Source organism: Miniopterus schreibersii, assembly GCF_964146895.1.
Source record: "Miniopterus schreibersii genome assembly, chromosome: 14".
Taxonomy (NCBI): domain Eukaryota; kingdom Metazoa; phylum Chordata; class Mammalia; order Chiroptera; family Miniopteridae; genus Miniopterus; species Miniopterus schreibersii.
Window position 1 is genome coordinate 39,617,437 of NC_138114.1, and position 16,379 is coordinate 39,633,815.

At 51.2% G+C, this 16,379-nt stretch overlaps 1 protein-coding gene across 7 annotated transcripts in view; it reads left to right on the plus strand.

The window, feature by feature from the left end:
• The window catches only part of PAX2 (paired box 2), a gene marked incomplete at its 5' end in the record, with an annotated part of 74,549 nt that extends 58,450 nt beyond the window's left edge, over positions 1–16,099 (plus strand). For 4 of the 7 annotated variants that reach the window (XM_081157333.1, XM_081157332.1, XM_081157327.1 and 1 more), the window contains 3 exons: positions 12,012–12,113; positions 14,317–14,403; positions 14,846–16,099. In XM_081157333.1, the coding sequence (XP_081013459.1) occupies positions 12,012–12,113; positions 14,317–14,403; positions 14,846–14,922 (266 nt within the window). In that variant the 3' untranslated portion in view covers positions 14,923–16,099. The remainder of the gene's footprint in view (positions 1–12,011; positions 12,114–14,316; positions 14,404–14,845) is intronic. The other 3 variants (XM_081157329.1, XM_081157331.1, XM_081157330.1) reach the window with 1 other exon arrangement.
• Between the last annotated feature and the right edge of the window lie 280 nt (positions 16,100–16,379).

Here is a 16,379-nt window from a genome sequence, read left to right on the forward strand (position 1 = left end):
GGTGGCAAGTTAGCACTAACATCTCAATCTGTATGCGACATTTCAATCAAGCGAGGAGTAACAAAAGCAGAACCATTAACATTCGGAGCTGTTCACCAGTGGTAATGACGGGGAAACTCGCTCAGAAACTGGAAATTACCAAAAAGAGAGAAGTGTGTGGAGAGGTGGGGGAGGGGAGGTATAACAGGGTGGGGGCAGGGAATGATTTTTCTACACTTAGGCCAAGATCCAATGTTTGGATGAATGGTGTCATTACCCGAGAAAGGGCTGCTCATTCTTAAAATGTTTTTGCTGGCAATTAAATGGCTGCAGTTATTGATCTTTGTTGATTTTATGTCCTCCTAATTTGCATAATCTATTAAAGATGAATGATTCATGATGTGTTTATTATGGGGACAAACAGAATTTGCTGAAGGTATTGTCAAGGTGAGGAACGGGGTAGTGCCTAGAGACTTCATGGGCCACCTCAGGAGTGTGTCCAGCATGTTGGCCTTCAGGCCAGGACTTTATGGGGAGCAGTGAGCAGCGATGTAAGGAGAGCAGACACAGAGTTCTCTAGAAAGATGTGGGCATCTGGGAGAACCAGGCTCCAAGCATGGCTGGGATGTGGGAGAGGCTTTGGTGTATTTGTAGAAATTTCCTTCTAAGATTCTTAAAAAGCTGATTTTGTTGGCGAATATGAAGGGCTTTGGTGGAGGAAGAAAAGGGGAAGAGGCCCTTTCAGGTAGTTGGCTCTGGCCAGCTGTGTGCTCGGTGTGAGAGGGCAGAGGGGTGGGCGTCCTGTGCCTACAGCCTGGCTTAGGTGTAGCCAGGTGTTCACGGAGCCCTCTTCATTCCCCACATCTCAGGCACCCAGGTCATCTTCCCTGGGGACAGGTAGCTGAGGCTGCAAACCTCGAGGATGAGTCCTGAGGAAACCAGCCCAGAATGCCCTAGCCCAACCTGAAGAGCCGACCTTATTGATATTCCTGCCACCTCCTGGCCCTGGAGGCTGATTTCAGACTTCACCAGCCACTTGATACAGCTGTTCCACAAGGTCAGGACTGAGAGGAGAGAGGAGCTTAGACTATTGTGTGGAGGGGAGAGTGGGGCCCAGTGGGCCAGGACACAGCTAATCACATTGCAAGCAAGGGTGGCTGCCAGAGGCTGGGGCTCGGCCCGATGGCTTCCCCTCCCCACCTTCCATCATGGAACCAAGGAGAGAGACCGATTTTTCTGGGTAGTGTTTGCAAGTTCTGCCGAGATTTTAATTTCACTGCATCACAACTCAGCAAGCTGCCAAGTCAAGCTGGTTATTTAAATTTATCACCCACTTTCCCTTCCGCCGCTGGGCTGCTCTAGCTCAGCGGCGTCTCTTCTCTCCAGCCCACTGCTCTAGGCTGCTGGTCTGGAACGGAGCCGAGTGGCTCCTAAGTGATAAGGAAAGAGGGACCAGCCAGACGAGAGGGTAGGTTGGGGGCACTCTGGCCCCGGCTTCCTCAGATTGGCTGGTTATGGCTGGTACCTTCTTCTAATTTCTTATTCTTCCCAAGGACCCCACGGGGGCCGCCAGCAGCCCCTCAGTGGCCCCAGGGGCCTCTGCACCAGGGCCTCTTCAGTGAGGATTCTGGTTCCAGCTATGAACTGGCGCCTTACTCCTTCAAGTCTCTCATCACTGGTAGAAAAGAGCCCGTCTTCCCCATGTTCTCCTCACCTTGAACCGCCCCCCTTCCTGTGCCTGGCCAGGTCTGCAGCCATAGAGGAAGATGAGGGGACACTGGCATTAATGCTGATCTGGGAGAAAATGAGTACTAGTTTCAGGATTCCCAGAGTCCCTTGGAGATGCTTCTGAGCACTTAGAGAGCCCCTTGGCCTGGTGCAAGTCCACCCTGAAGGTGGGAGCAGGTTCCCTACCCTGGAGCCTGAATGGGACGAGATGGTGCTGGAGGAAGCCGGGGGCCAGGCCGAAGCGCTCCTTGCTCACTCTGGAAGCTGAGGAATACACCAGTCCCCGGAGCTGCTGCACGAGCGGCTCCACTGGCCTCTAGCGGGCATCACCGCCACGCACTGGGAGACCGGCGTGCAAGTGTAGTTCTCACCATCCTCATTTTAGTCCCAGAGAAGTAATGGAGGAATGAGACTGAGGTCCAGAAGCGAGGCAGGTGAAACTCACCAAAACACAGCTGGGTAAATTATAACAACCAGAATTGTTGATATACAACCAAACTTCACTCTCTGGTACTAGAAATAGAGGGAAACCCAAAGCAAGAGGAGTATGTGAGAGACTGTTGGTACCACCCCGGAGGTAAACCCTAAACAGGGAGGGGAGAGGCTGGGGTTGTAACAACACCAGACAGGAGATACGACCTTGAGTCTAAGAGAAGCAGGAGCTAGAATGGAGTATTATCCTGCCAGGAACAGAGCAGAACAACACTGTTCAGTAAAGGGAAGCACACGAATTCACCCCAATGGCCCAGGGAAGCAAGTGAGGGATGGGGGGAACGTCTCCATGAGAAGTAGAGACCTTAAGCCTGACCCTGGTTCACAGTCCAAATGTTATACCATGAGTATGTGGCAGGAACCCCCACCAAGAACTTACATAAAACTTAGAAACCCCAGCAGGAACAAGGGCAAACCTTCTCTGCAGTGACATTCCCCAGCCCGGGGCACCTGGGACTCCCACAGGGAAAAAAAATCTACCACTAAAGATGAGCTCACTATAAAAAATTACACACCTCATATGAGGGAGAGTTCACAGAAGCAATAAATAGAACAGTTAACACCCCCAAGCACTGAAGATCATAGAACAATCCAAAGCAACTATAAAATAAGCATGTTTAATATTCTAAAAAAGATAAGAGAAGTACGGTTTTATGATTATCACAGATCTAGATCCCACTTCCCTTTCCCCACCACTGCTCAGCAAATTGTGAGATAATGGAGATAATAAAGGGTAAAATATGAAAACTGTACCTATAGCTTATTGTTTTGGGGTTCAGGAGCCATGGAAAGGGATGAGCCTTGAGCAGCCCTTAAAGTAGAGCCTGTCCTCTGCTTATCCGAGCTCCCAGACAGCTAAGTCTCAGCAGAGAATCTCCCTTTTTCTTTGGGAAAACGTCTGAACATTGGAAAATCATGACAAGGGCCTTGTTAACTTCCCCACAGGGGTGGGAAGAAGGTAGTGTTATTCAAGAGCTTGGGAGAAACTTTTCTTGATGCCTAGAAGGGACTGCAGCTCTGAAGGAATCCATAGCTAAGAACCAGGAGGAGATGTGGTTACTGCCCAAGAGGGATGTGCCCAAAGCAGGGAGAGGGAGATGCTGGTTTGAGCAGAGGTGGGGAGGCCAGTAAGGCAAAGTTCAAAGAAAAGCAAGGGCTGCCCCCCAGGGCCTGGAGGCCTGGGAGAACAGTGTGGGCTCAGCTTCTGAGAAAGGGTTGCAAACCCTTAGAAGCTCGGACTCCTTGCCCATATCTGGGATGGTCAGTGAAGTGGCCTTTTAGCAGATAGAAGTGTGGATCCTGGGAAACCCTCCTCCTCCTACTCAGTGAGTCCCGAGGACGTCCAGGAACTGCCTCTTTCCTGTAGTTAACAACCCCCTTCCAATGCGACTGCATTTCCCTCCATAAAACAAACAGCTTAGCCCTTGGCCAGCCCCTCGGGGGAGGAAAGGGCAATAAAGGCTGAGAAATGTTTGTGAAGGAGGCTGGGAGTCTCCTAGTCTTGTCTGTCGGCTCAAAGCCCGATTAGCTAGAGGAATTTAGGGCACAGACATCAGAGTTCCTCTCCAACCTTGAAAGGAGGGGACTAGGGCAACATCAACATGTGGCAAGTCAGAGAGCCCTTTACTGTGGAGGCCAAACCAAGCCAGAGGGTTTCTCCTTAGCACCCCCAGGCCCTAGACCTTTCATTTAAGCTGAGAAGGCCCAATGGAAAGAAGCTAGCTTCCTCCAAACATCCCTAAGGCCTCCAGCCACATCCCCAAGGACCTCCAGCCACCAGCCCTCAGCTCTGATTTAATTACGGGGGCATTTCCATAGCAATGAGACATTGACAGATAATGCAGGTGCCCTGGGCCTGCAGCCTAGGGAGTCATTGGATCAGGGCTCTTTTTCTTCCTCCTTTATCTCATCCACCTCTAGAGGGAAAGGATATTGAAAAGAAGAGGCATTAATCTACTCTAGGATTGGGAGAGTCAGGTCGAATTTGAGCAGAACAAAAACTGTACCACTCCAACCTCCAGCTTCAATCCCACACCCATGCCTGTTCCAACCAGCCTCCCATTCGGCCGCCCTCCCCAGCAGGGTGCCTTGGGCAGAAGCACATGGGCTGCTAATGGAGCTGCAGAGGGGAGGAGAGTCGTAGGGAGGTATGAAGGGTTCCCAGGCATTTTAGCAAAGATGTAGTTCTATGGTCTTCTAAGCTGAGTTCAGATTTGGCCCTTTACCTTGGGTCTTTCTTCTTGACTCCTCCCTTCATCTCTTCCCTCCGTCCATGAGACCCAAAGGCTGAGCACACCAAATGGACTGTGCTTGGTCCTCCATAGCATAGTCTCACCAATTCATTTAGAGATCAGGAAGAGAGGCAGTTTAAATTTGAGCCAAAATATTTTCAAGAAATCAATGATCTTTATTTCAAGTACATATAGTAGCCAACTCAGGCCATCAAAGGGTTACCTAGTAGAAAACACTGGGCACTGCTTTCATGATTAGCTAGGTTATAGGGAATGTTTAGGCTACTATAGATGTTTAGAGATGCTTGGGGTGTCCCAAAGGAGAGTTCTCCAAAGGGGGAATCTCCCAGCACTAAGCTTGTTTACTCTGTTACTGTCTACGAAGTCAGTCAACCCCACCTTTTCTGAATGACCACAAAGCCTAAATAGTGGTGTTCCAATGAACATTACAGGTATATATGGGGACCAATGGCTTAGAAATGTCCTGGTGGCCTCAAACCCACCTAGGCAAGACCTGAAAGTCTGTTTCCCCCAAAGAGCCAGCTATCCCCCAAGGTGACAGGAAGAAGCCCCCCACTGCCTCCCCAGGGTGATCAGCATCCTTCCATCCCCCACATTAGCCGTAGCCTCAGGACAAACACTCCAGCACTTTTTCAACCCTGAGCTTTGGGAGCCAAGCCCTGCCACTATTGTTGCTTCTGAGAGGGCTTTGCTGCCTTCAGACTGGAATCCTCGCCTCTCCTCCCAGGTGGCGGCCCGGCTGGCAGGCCGGGAAGGAGGAAATCCTGGGCAGGCTCAGAGAGCAGCCTAATGCTCCAGCAGCTTAAGTGGCCGTTTTCCTTGGGATTAGGGTTTCACTTACACAGAGCGCCTGAAAAACGCTGCGCTTTCGGAAGGATTAAAGCTGACAATTCAGTGCTCTCAGAGAACAAAATAAAGCCAGAGAGGAACTGGGAGAGCTGGAGTATTGGGAGACTGTGCAAACAGGCTTAACCTCTGCCCACCCAGCACGGGGTCTCTCTTGCTCTGAGCCCCTCTGTGAGCCTGGGCCCCACCCTTCTAGAAAGCCAGCACCTGCCCAACTCCCATCTTCATTTGCGATTTGCTGATGGAGCCAGAGAGCGCGGTGTGGGGAAGTGAGATGAGAAAAGGGCTAGGCCGTCTTCCCAACTCTGAGCCTTAGTTTCTTCCACTGTGAAAGGGGAGAGTTAGACTAGAAGGTAACCGTGTTCCCTATCAGCCCTTGGAAAATGTGATCCTCCCCAATACTCCCTAGCCTTATCCCAGGATAACAGGCTGCAGCTCCATCCACGGTCCAGCTGAGTCAAAAGGAAGCCTTCCCTCGTGGAGTCCTAGGCCAGCAGACTACCATGGCCCAGATGAAGGCTGTGTGCTGTGAGGAGAAGGGGTGTGAACAGCATGCCTGGTTGTGTCCAGCCAGTTGGCTGTGGAGGTGAAGACCTCACTGAGCCCACACAGATCTGGGCAGCATTCCTGCCTAGGATACACCAGGGACTAAATTAAGGTCCAACTGTCTGTGGGAAGCAAGATCAGCTAGAAGAGCAGCCACCCTAAGCTGCAGGCACAGCCCCCTCTGCTGGAATCCAGAGAAGACAGGCCTCAGGATGAGGAACTGGGTCTGGGGGACCTCACACAGGTACCTCTGCCTTAGAGGAGAAACCTTTGGAAGGATGTGGAAACCTGGGAAATAAGAAACAAAATGAAATATGCAAAAAAACTCTATCCCTCTCCTTTTAAAGCATCTTTTACAGACTTAAAGTTTGTTACTTTAGTGTATTATGTAACTTGGATTGTCCATAATGTGATCATAATTGGTATAGTAAATGTAAGTGTATGGTATATTTGGGCAGCAATTACAAATATAATAACTATATTCTTGGAAGTAGTATAAATGCTTGTGTCAAATGCAGCCACAGACTACCAACCTTGAAGCAATCTAACGTCTTCATTTTTGTTACCTTATGAGAAGCAAACTTGAGGATAGGATAGTAAAACAAGAGTTATGTTTTCTGGCCTTAGGGTCCTCCACAGTGTCAAGCGGGTAGCAAAAGTGCTCATTTTCAGAGAAAGATGCTGAGGAAAAGCATCTCTAAACTCATTGAATATAACTTTTGCTGTATAAATCTATGTATAATAAGTCTTGCTGTCTGAGCTGTCACTGAGCCAAAGCATCTCTCTGCTTTGGCAGCTTCCTTTTTATTATTTCCTTGGTCTTCTGAATGATGACTTTTTTTAACTCGAGATATGCGTCTCTGCTACTTCACATGTTATTTTGCTGTTCTTTAGTCCTGGTTCTACCATGTACTAGCTGTGAAATCTTGAACATAATACTTAGCACCTCTGAGTTTCAGTTTCTCATCTATAAAATGGTGATTAAAAACAGATCAACATCATAGGTTTATATGAGGATTAAGTGAGATAATACACAGAAAATCTTTAGGGCAGTGCCTAGCATATAGTAGGTGCTCAATGAATGCTAACTAGTGTAGGTGCAAGTAGAAACACAAGTCTGTCCTTGAATCTTAGACCTGACAAAATAGCATAAATTATCTGGTGGCTGAAATTTTCCAGTTTCTTAATAGTCTTTCACTTTGCTTTTCTCTGTACTTGTAAGAGCAGCTTCACTTAGATTCTCCAAAACAGTTGATTCGATCTGGCCCATTTGGTAGGGAATGTCTGACAAAAGTGCACTCTCTGATTCAGATGCAGTGATTGCTGTAGAAATTGGCTTTAGACTCTTCAGGGACTTCCGCAGTTGAACTGAGAAGACATCCTCATCAAGTACAGTGCTTCTAACACTTCTGGGTACTTTAAGATTCTCAACTACTACTGTTTCTTGAAGAGCCTCTTTGTTTTTTAGAAAACTCTCAAAGGAGATTAATACTCCACCCCATGGAGTTTTACTACAGACTTTCAGTGTCAGTATTTTATTCTCTGCGTCCTGTATTTTCTTGCTGTGACAATATGAGACTTTGCTTGTTGGACGAGTTTTTCTTTTCTTTGGCTCTTTTGAGAGATCTGGCTTCACGTTATCATTAAAAGGTAGTGTGGTACAGACATAGCTTCAGACTTTGGCTCTGTGGCCATAGGAAAGTCATTATGGCTCTATGTGACTCCATTTTCTCAACTTAAAACAAGCAAGTTAGACTGATCATCTCAAAGGCTCTTCCATCTTTAGAACTGTAATCTTAGGAAGCAAGTTTCCAACATGAAATGTCCATCCTCTTGTAATATGTGGGGTTTTATCCATTTGTGATTCTTGGTGCCGTTTTTATGTTACTGGCATTGTCAGGGAGCAAAGCAAATACTTTACTGCTTCCTATCTCCTGTTGGATGGCACATATTTTATAACTGATGTATTTTGCTGTGTAGCTGTTTTTTTCTCTTTCCGAGCTTTTGCTTGTTTAAGGAGGTGGCTGTGCTCTCCTACAGTTTTAGAGTTTGTCTCCACTCCCATTTGTCCATCTGTCTGTAGTAACACAAGACCCAGCGCTCTGTCGATTCTTCCTTGCACAGAGTCCATTACCCATTCATATTCTCTCACTAAAAGAGGCTTGCTCAGAGAATGCTGCTGGGCAAATGGTATGACAGTCTTAGTAATTTGAAAACTTCCTGCAGTATGTGTTTTCCATTATTGATAATGGTGTTCCAGGAGAATATATGGCTCTGGCAAGAGTTTGGTCAATTTTTTCCTGCTCTTCAGGTGTCACCTGTGTACTAATGAAGCCATGGAGTGTGTTTTGTATGCAGTAGCTTGCACCTTTGTTGGCTTAGACATCCTGAAGGGGCATCTCTTTGTGGTAATACTGATGTTCCAAAATCTGGAGCAGCAGAAGCACAGCTGTATGCTGAACATCCGGGAGTTTGCATGTTTCTCCTTCATCATAGGTTTCTTCTCTCACATTTTAAAATGTCTGATAACCACCAATCAATCCGTATCTATGAGTTGGTTTGTTTGTTCACTTGTTTCTTTTCTTCTTTTGTATTATATTCCACATATGAATGAAGTCATACAATTTTTGCCGTTTTCTGTCTGACTTATTTCACTTAGCATAATACCTTCGATGTCCATCCATGTTGTCGAAAATAGCAGTACTTCACCTTTTTGTATGGCTGAGTACTATTCCATTGTATATATACCATATATATACCGTATCTTCCTTCTCCATTCATCAGTTGGTGAACACTTGGTTGTTTCCATATCTTGGGTATTGTAAATAATGCTGAAATGAACATAGAAGTGCATACATCTTTTTGAATAGGTGTTTTTGTGTTCTCCAGATAAATACAGACATCGAATGATAATATTGTACACCTGAAACTTATAAAATGTTATAGATCAGTGTTACTTCAATTAAAAAAAATCCATTTTGAGAAAAAATAAATAGACTGACACCTCGACTACAAAAAACGTCTGAATAGTACTTCACAGATTCTGTGTTTAAAATAGAATTTGGAAATGTGTCTTTCAATCAACAGTTCTGTAGGTGACATTCAGCATGCACAGTTTCTGTATGTTGAAAGTTGGCAAGGGAAAAAGCCAGTGGAAATAAACTTTGCAGTAGGGGTACCTCCAGGTTAGCTGGGAACACCTTTCCAGTCTTCCAGCCTCTGAAGCTAAGTACGGGATTGTGTGACAAAATCTTAGATTACAAGGAATTCATGTGTGACAGCTTGTGGGAACCATGCAGCTGAAAATCAGAATTCAGATGCATTTAAATGCCTGTTTATTAAGAAAGAAGCATACTTCTCTTCCTGGCTGCTTTGTCTACATTAAGATCACAAGACCAAGAGGAAGTGGGTTTCTCTATCTTTCTAATTTCAAAACCTCTTCATCCTCTTTAACTCTCCTCTGTCTTGGGCCTTTTTTGACCAATAAATGTCATATTATTAATCTCTCTAGGAATTGGTAGATATTGCTGTCATTGTCCATTTCAGGTCCACTCCTCCAAGAGATGGTCACAAGGAGTGTACCATTTATTGTCAGTGAAAGAAAACCTACAACAAAGCACAGATTCGTTCTGCTCTCTCTCTGGGAGTCTGAAGCGATCCCTTGTTTGACAGTTCTACTCTGTTGTTTATTCTTGAGTTTTAAACTGTAAGATATTAGCTACATTAGATAGATAGATTTGGGGAAAATCACTCTGTTGCATGATAAAGCTAAGTCACAATATATGAGTCATTTACCATAAATCTTTCATCAACCTGTAAAAATTCATAATCCATTGTTCAAACTATTGTTAGAGAAAAGGCAGATTCAAACATTTATATTTGCCCCAGCCTTTACCTCTTTCAAGGAAACCAACACATCTGAAACAATTAAAAAACAATATAACTCACTCTATTGTTTTTGTTGGCTATAAATGCATAGAGCCATAGAAAATTAATCAGCAAGTATTTATTGAGCATCTACCATTTCTCAACTGTTCAAGATAGCGTAGAAGACAGGGCCCTCGGTTTGATTATGATCTGCTTGAATAAGCCATGATCCGAAGCAACAGGGCTGGTGTATTATGAAATACAATGGCATGCTACACCATGGAGCACAGACATGAGAGAAGCTCGGGAGAGAGAAACTTCTCTGATGGGTAGACCAGTAGGGGTTTCAAGGCTTGAGCTGGAAGGAGAAGGAAACTATGAGTAAGAAGCTGAAAATGATATGGCAAAAGCACACAGGTTTCACAGCAACCAGCGAGTGCAAATAATCAAACTAAACCAGGAGGGGTGCAAATCAGTGCTGAGAAAGCTGGGGGGTGGGGGGAGTACCTGGGAGGCTGTGAAAGCCTGGCAGAGTTTAGATTCAAACTGTAGCCTACAGAGAATCAATGATGGTTTTTACAAGGGAAGTGATGAGAGCAATGTTTCATGAGGACAAGCTAAGCGTCCGCATTTGGGAGAGACCTGAGGGGAAGAATGTAGAGGCAGGGATCCAAGCAAGAAAAATGTTGTGGCAAACCAAGGGCAGGTCTTAGGAGCTGAGCTACGGAGGTGGTGGAGGAAATGGAGAAGGAACAGATGTGACAGACAATGCTAAGAAGAAATGACCACACTTGGTGACTGACTTCATATAGGAGGAGGGAAAAGGCCATGTCAAGACGGACTCCAATATTTTTGGTCTGATGGTCTTCAAGTAGGTTGTTGGTAGAACTGATAGTGGAGACAATGAATCAGCTTTTATTCCTGTCAAGATTGAGGTGACAGCGGGACAGCCAACGAAAATGTTCAGCAGGAAGCTAGAAACACAAAAATCTGAACTGCACCTCTGTAGCGTGAGGGTAGGAAAGATGAAGCATTCATATGCGTTAAGGTGGGGATGAGGAAGGTCCCAGGTCTCAAAAAGGTAGGAGGTGAGGCCAATTTTAAGGGGAGAGTGGCGGGGGGGGGGCACTTTGGAATAGCCATTAGGAGGATGGGGACGGGTGCAGCTGATGGACAGAAAGCAAACTGGGCCAGATGCACATAGAACTATGTGAGTCACACCTGGCCTCCCCTGGGTGGGGCAGAGGCGCGAGAGTGGGAGAGCGCGCTGGACGAAGAGGAGGGTACAGGGAGTCTGGAGAGGATTAATGGGACCCAGGAGAGCATAAAGTAGTCTCTAGGATGTGCAAGTTTGGGAGAGGAAAAAGGGCAAATTATTGTCATTCGCGATTGGAGCATGCTAAAATGCAAAGGAAGGTGGTGACCCCTTCATGCTGATGGGGGGGGACAGGCAGGAAGGGAGGCCACTCAGTGCAGCCGTGTCCCAGAGGAGATGTCTGTGGACCATAGGTATGTCCCTAATACTGACCTGTTTTGCCTTCACTCCAGGATACTAAGGAGAGCCCTGCTTCCCACCTCCAGGCCCTAGCTAATAGAGGACTCCCAGGACAGAAGTCCAGCAGTTGGTGGGGGAGAGATTTTGGAACTTGATCTGATCCACTTGCACTGTTGGCTCAAAAGCTTCTGATTCACTTCAGAGATGGTTTTCTATCATTTAAATGCCATAAACACTAACAGCAAAATAGCCCACTGGCTGGGCCCCTGCTTTCCACACTTGCCAGGCCCAGCACCTGCAGCACCACTTGGAGAGGACAAGAAAGACCCATCGTCCCATGTGGGTGGTGGGGGGGTATCCCCCAAGCCTGAAGGAAAGATGGGGTGTTAGGGAAGAGAGAGGTGAGCAAGATCATAGAGTTCCATTTGGCTGCTGGAGAGACCACAGCTGAATATCTTGCTGAGAAGGAGTAAAACCAGGTCATCCTCCCTCCCTTCTCCATCTGGGTTTGGGCTACAAAGAGACACAAGCCAAGGCAAACACACACACACACATGCACAGAGAAAGACACAAAGAGCTACGCACTGCAGAGGTGCATACACACGGATGATCATAGGAGGGACATTTAGGTAACGAGCTTACACACTTGTAAAGGCACACCCAGACCTGCTCATCACATGCATCCCCTTGTGTCTACACACAGTTCTTTCTTCTCCAAGGGTTCTTTTTCCATGGAGTACCCTGGTGTGAGTAGAGGCAGCCCCCTCTCTTCCAGGCCTCATGCCTTCCCCTTTGTGTTTTTCCAGGTCGTGACATGGCGAGCACCACTCTGCCTGGTTACCCCCCTCACGTGCCCCCCACTGGCCAGGGAAGCTACCCCACCTCCACCCTGGCAGGAATGGTGCCTGGTAGGTGATAATGCTGCAGCTGCCTAATTTATGTGGGGGTAACTAAATTGTGGGTGAGCTGCTGAGTGGTCTTTAGTCTGAGGCTGGGGTGGGAAGAGACCTAACATCCCCTCCCCACAAACCACTGCCATTCTATCCCTCTCTATTCCTAGAGCTGCAACTGGTCCCTCATTCTCCTTCATAAGCAACCTAGGGAGGGAGCTTGCAGAAGTGTCCCTTGTGTGCACCCCACTATATGTCATGGCCTCCACAGAGCCCACCCACCCACCCAAGCCTGTGCCCAGGGAGCACTCAGCCTCAGCTCCGCCCTCAGTGCCCCAGCCCACCCCCAGCCAGCTGACACTGCTTGGAAGAGCCTGCCCTGGTTTCCATGGAAACTTGGAGCCAAGAACCATTTCCAGAGACATGTCAGTCACTCAGACAAAGCCACCCTGGTCCACACCAACCCACAGGGAAGACCAGTGCTGAGAACTTACCCCACCCCAGAGAGAGGAGGGAGCTAGTCCCTAAGGAAAGGAACAGGGGACAGGTTACGGCAGGAACCAGAGTCAGAGAAATAAGTAAAGCACCCCCACATCTCCTCAGAGGAACCAGGCTCTCCTTGCTCCTCAGAGGTCAGATCATCCCCTGTCTGAGAGAAGCTGGGTTAGGCTGTGTGGATCAGAGAGGCAGAGGCCGAATTTAGACTCTTGTATGGCAGCTGGAGCTTGTGCTCTTTCCAACCTCAGACTGGGAGCCAGGCTTGAAGCCACAGAGAGTTGAAACTCCTACTCACATAAACACCAGAAAACTCTTGTCTTAATGAGGGTGAGACTCGCTGTGCCTGCACCCATTCCCATGGCTGCCTTCTTGTGTGCCCCTTCCCTGAAACTAAACTCTCATGGGGGGGACGGGATAGAAAAGGGTGACTGTCCCCCTTCCTGGACTGTCCATCCAGGGACAGCCCTGGATAAGCCGAGTCGGGGGAGGGGCATGGCTAAGAGGGCATTGCTGCAAGGTGTGGTAGAATAGGGGCTGAAGAGAGAGGACCTGGGCAAGAAGGGCTGAGAGGTGTGGGTGAGGGGAGGCCCACCCAGATGTGGGGCAGGGGGAGTAGAAGCGTTGGGGGCAAGGAGATTCTTCCAGGAAGGTCCCAGCACTGAGCTGGCAGAGGCTGGAGAAGGTCTTGGAGAGATGGGGTGAGGGAGGGGGGAGCCTGTAAAGAGGTGCGGATGAGGGGAGCGCAGAGAGCTCGTGGTGGCAAGGGGGGAGTCGTTAAACAGAATCCAGCGCTGATGAGGAAATTACACTTGTTTCATTAGCGATGGGGAAGGAGATAGCTCAGTTCCTCTTGGTCACAGTTGAGCTCAGAAGCTCATTATCCTGCTGCACGCATGCTTTCCCTCCTCGTCAATAAACAGGCTTTCCAGTGGCTGCGCCCCCACCCCCACCGCAGCTCCCTCTCCGAGAGGGGCCCCTTCTCCTCTACTTAACCCGCGGTTAGGGATCACTGTAAACAGTCTGGGGTCATCACACAGGAGAAAGGGCGAGGGGGACCCGGAGGCCTGGCCTTTCTCCCTCGGAGGGAGTGAAGCGGCTTCCGACGGCGCCCAGCCCGCGGGCCCTCCGCTCACCGCCCAGGACGGGCCGGCGGCCCACCTGCTCCCGGGCTGCGTGGCCACAAGTCCAGTCTCCAGACGGAAAGGTGGGAGGGGGGTTCCCAGCAGAGCCCAAGTCCTTTGCTTTGGCGAAGTGCTAAGATGCCATTTTTAGGACTTTCTGGGACACAGTGTCCCGAGGGCCTTTCTTTTTCACCCTCCCTCGCTTCCACCCCCTGGGGCTATGGCTCCCAGAGCCAGTCTCCGCTAAAAAGACCCTGTCCGCCTACGCAGTGGGGTCGTTGTGCCTGGACCCAGAATAAACCCTTCTTGGGTGGCCAGAGGCGCCTCCGTGGGGTGCCCCAGGCCGACACCGTCCCGCAGGTCCCTCCACGCCCGTGTGCGAGGGCCGTGGGTGCTTCTGCATTCCCCCGATGCGCACACACCACGGTTTCTCCCCACGCGGACCGAGTGGGTTGCTCCGCCTTCACCCGGCCCACGGCCTGCAGCAGGCATTGCCCTGCCCGCCCCGCCTGCACCTAGGACCCAGGAGAGGCCTCTGGCCCCGCACGTTGGGTCTCCAGCTGTCGCGCGCGTCTGACCCCCACTCCCCCACCCTCCCGCAGGGAGCGAGTTCTCCGGCAACCCGTACAGCCACCCCCAGTACACGGCCTACAACGAGGCTTGGAGATTCAGCAACCCCGCCTTACTAAGTGAGTACGCCACCTGGCTGCCCGGCGGCTCGGCCCGGCCGCTCCGGGCGCGTCCGCCTCCCAGACCCGACCGTCGGCGCCGGTCTGGCGAGCCGCCCGGCAGGCCCGTTAGCGCAGCACTGAGGCCCGGGGTCCCTCGGGGACGCCCGCGCCTGCCGCCCTCCCTTCCCGGCTCCCCCTCCCCGGCCGCCGAAAGGCCCCGTGCCCCCCACCCTCCGCCCCCGGGAAGGGCCGCTGTCGGGCCGCGGTGGTGGCGGATCGGGTCCCTCCCCCACTCAGCGAGTCAGCTCTCCTGGGGGCCACCGCCCAGCGGCCCAGCCGGGATCCTCCTGCCCAGATCCCACCAGACCCGAGCCCCGGGAGGTCTTTGCTTTTCTTTCCGTTTTTTGTTCTCCTGTTTGTCCTCTCACCCAGCCCATTCTTCTCCTGTGTTAACTTCCAGGTTCCCCTTATTATTATAGTGCCGCCCCCCGGGGCTCCGCCCCTGCCGCTGCTGCCGCTGCCTATGACCGCCACTAGTTACCGCGGGGACCACATCAAGCTTCAGGCCGACAGCTTCGGCCTGCACATCGTCCCCGTCTGACCGCCCACCCCGGAGGGAGGGGACACCGACTCGACGCGCAGCTTCCCGGCCACCGTCCCAGCCCCACCCCCACCCCAGGACGCCTGCAGCCCTTCGCGTCACCCCGTCGAAGGCCGGACGGGACTAGTGGAGCCCGGGGCAAGACCCTCAGGCCGGAGGCTCTCAGGCCCGTGCCCCGCGGCCCCGCCCCTCCCCCCGGCTGGACTCCGCGGCGCGTCGAGGGGGCCCCACCCAGCTCGCCGGCCCCGCCCGAGCCGAATCGGAGCGGCCCCGCCGCAGCCCCGGACTCAGGCCCGGCCGCCGCCGTGCATGGGACACGTTTCTGTGACACACAATCAGCGCGGACTGCAGCGCGGCCCAGCCCCGGAGGAGCCCGACGCGGACGCCCCGGCGCCAGGAGGCCTCGCTGGAGGGACTGGGCAAAGGAAATTAAGAACAAAACGATTTTCTGCAGGGGGAGGAAAAGCCTCCTGCGGAACCCTCGGGGGGGGGGGAGTCCGTACCCCGCGCCAGCCGGACTGCCCCCACCCACAGAGTGTGCCCTGCCCCAGAAGGTGGAACGGAATGGGGGGCTGGGGGCTGGGCTCTAGGGACAAAGGTTGGGGTCGTCAGGTCTTTCAAGGTTGGGACCCAAGGCACGCAGGCCCCAGCAGCCCCCACCCACCGACCCCGACTCTTGGCTCTTCCCTCCCCCACCAGAGCTGCCCATTCCCCAGGGCCCAGGCACCACCTCCTAGTGACGGGACTCTCGGCCCCCAGCCCCTACCTCAGCGTCTCCGCCATCTATGAGCTCCCCGTCTGCCCTCCTGCCCGTCCCCCATCCCACGGCGCTCCGTGTCGCTCCTCCCTATCGCCACCCCATCGGAGGCTCTCCGGTGCCGTCGGACCAGTTTTCCGTAGGCCTTGGGCACCGGTCTTCCCCAGCAGTTACTGGATGTCCCTCCCCCGGCACAGACTCTCGATCTGCCGGTGGCCGGTGCCGGTTCTGAGCTGGCGTCTGAGCTGCTGCCGGGGTGGAAGTGGGGGGCTGTCCACTCCACTACCAGCCTCCTCCTCGGCAGGAACTGAACAGAACCGTGAAAGTCTACATTTATTTAATATGATGATCTTTACAAAAAGGAAAAAAAAAAACACAAAAACCCAACAGGCTGCTGCTTTGTAGAAAGACGGTGTGTGTCGCGTGAAGGCGAACCCCTGTGTATATAACCCCGCCCCGTCTGCCTCGCCCCGCCCGGTAGATCCCCGACGCCCGCCTGCCCTGCCTGTAGATACGCCCCGCTCTCTGTGCTGTGAGAGTCGCCGCTCGCTGGGGGGGAGGGGGGGACACAGCTACACGCCCACTAAAGCACAGCACGTCCTGGGGGAGGGGGGCATTTTTTATGTTACGGAAGAA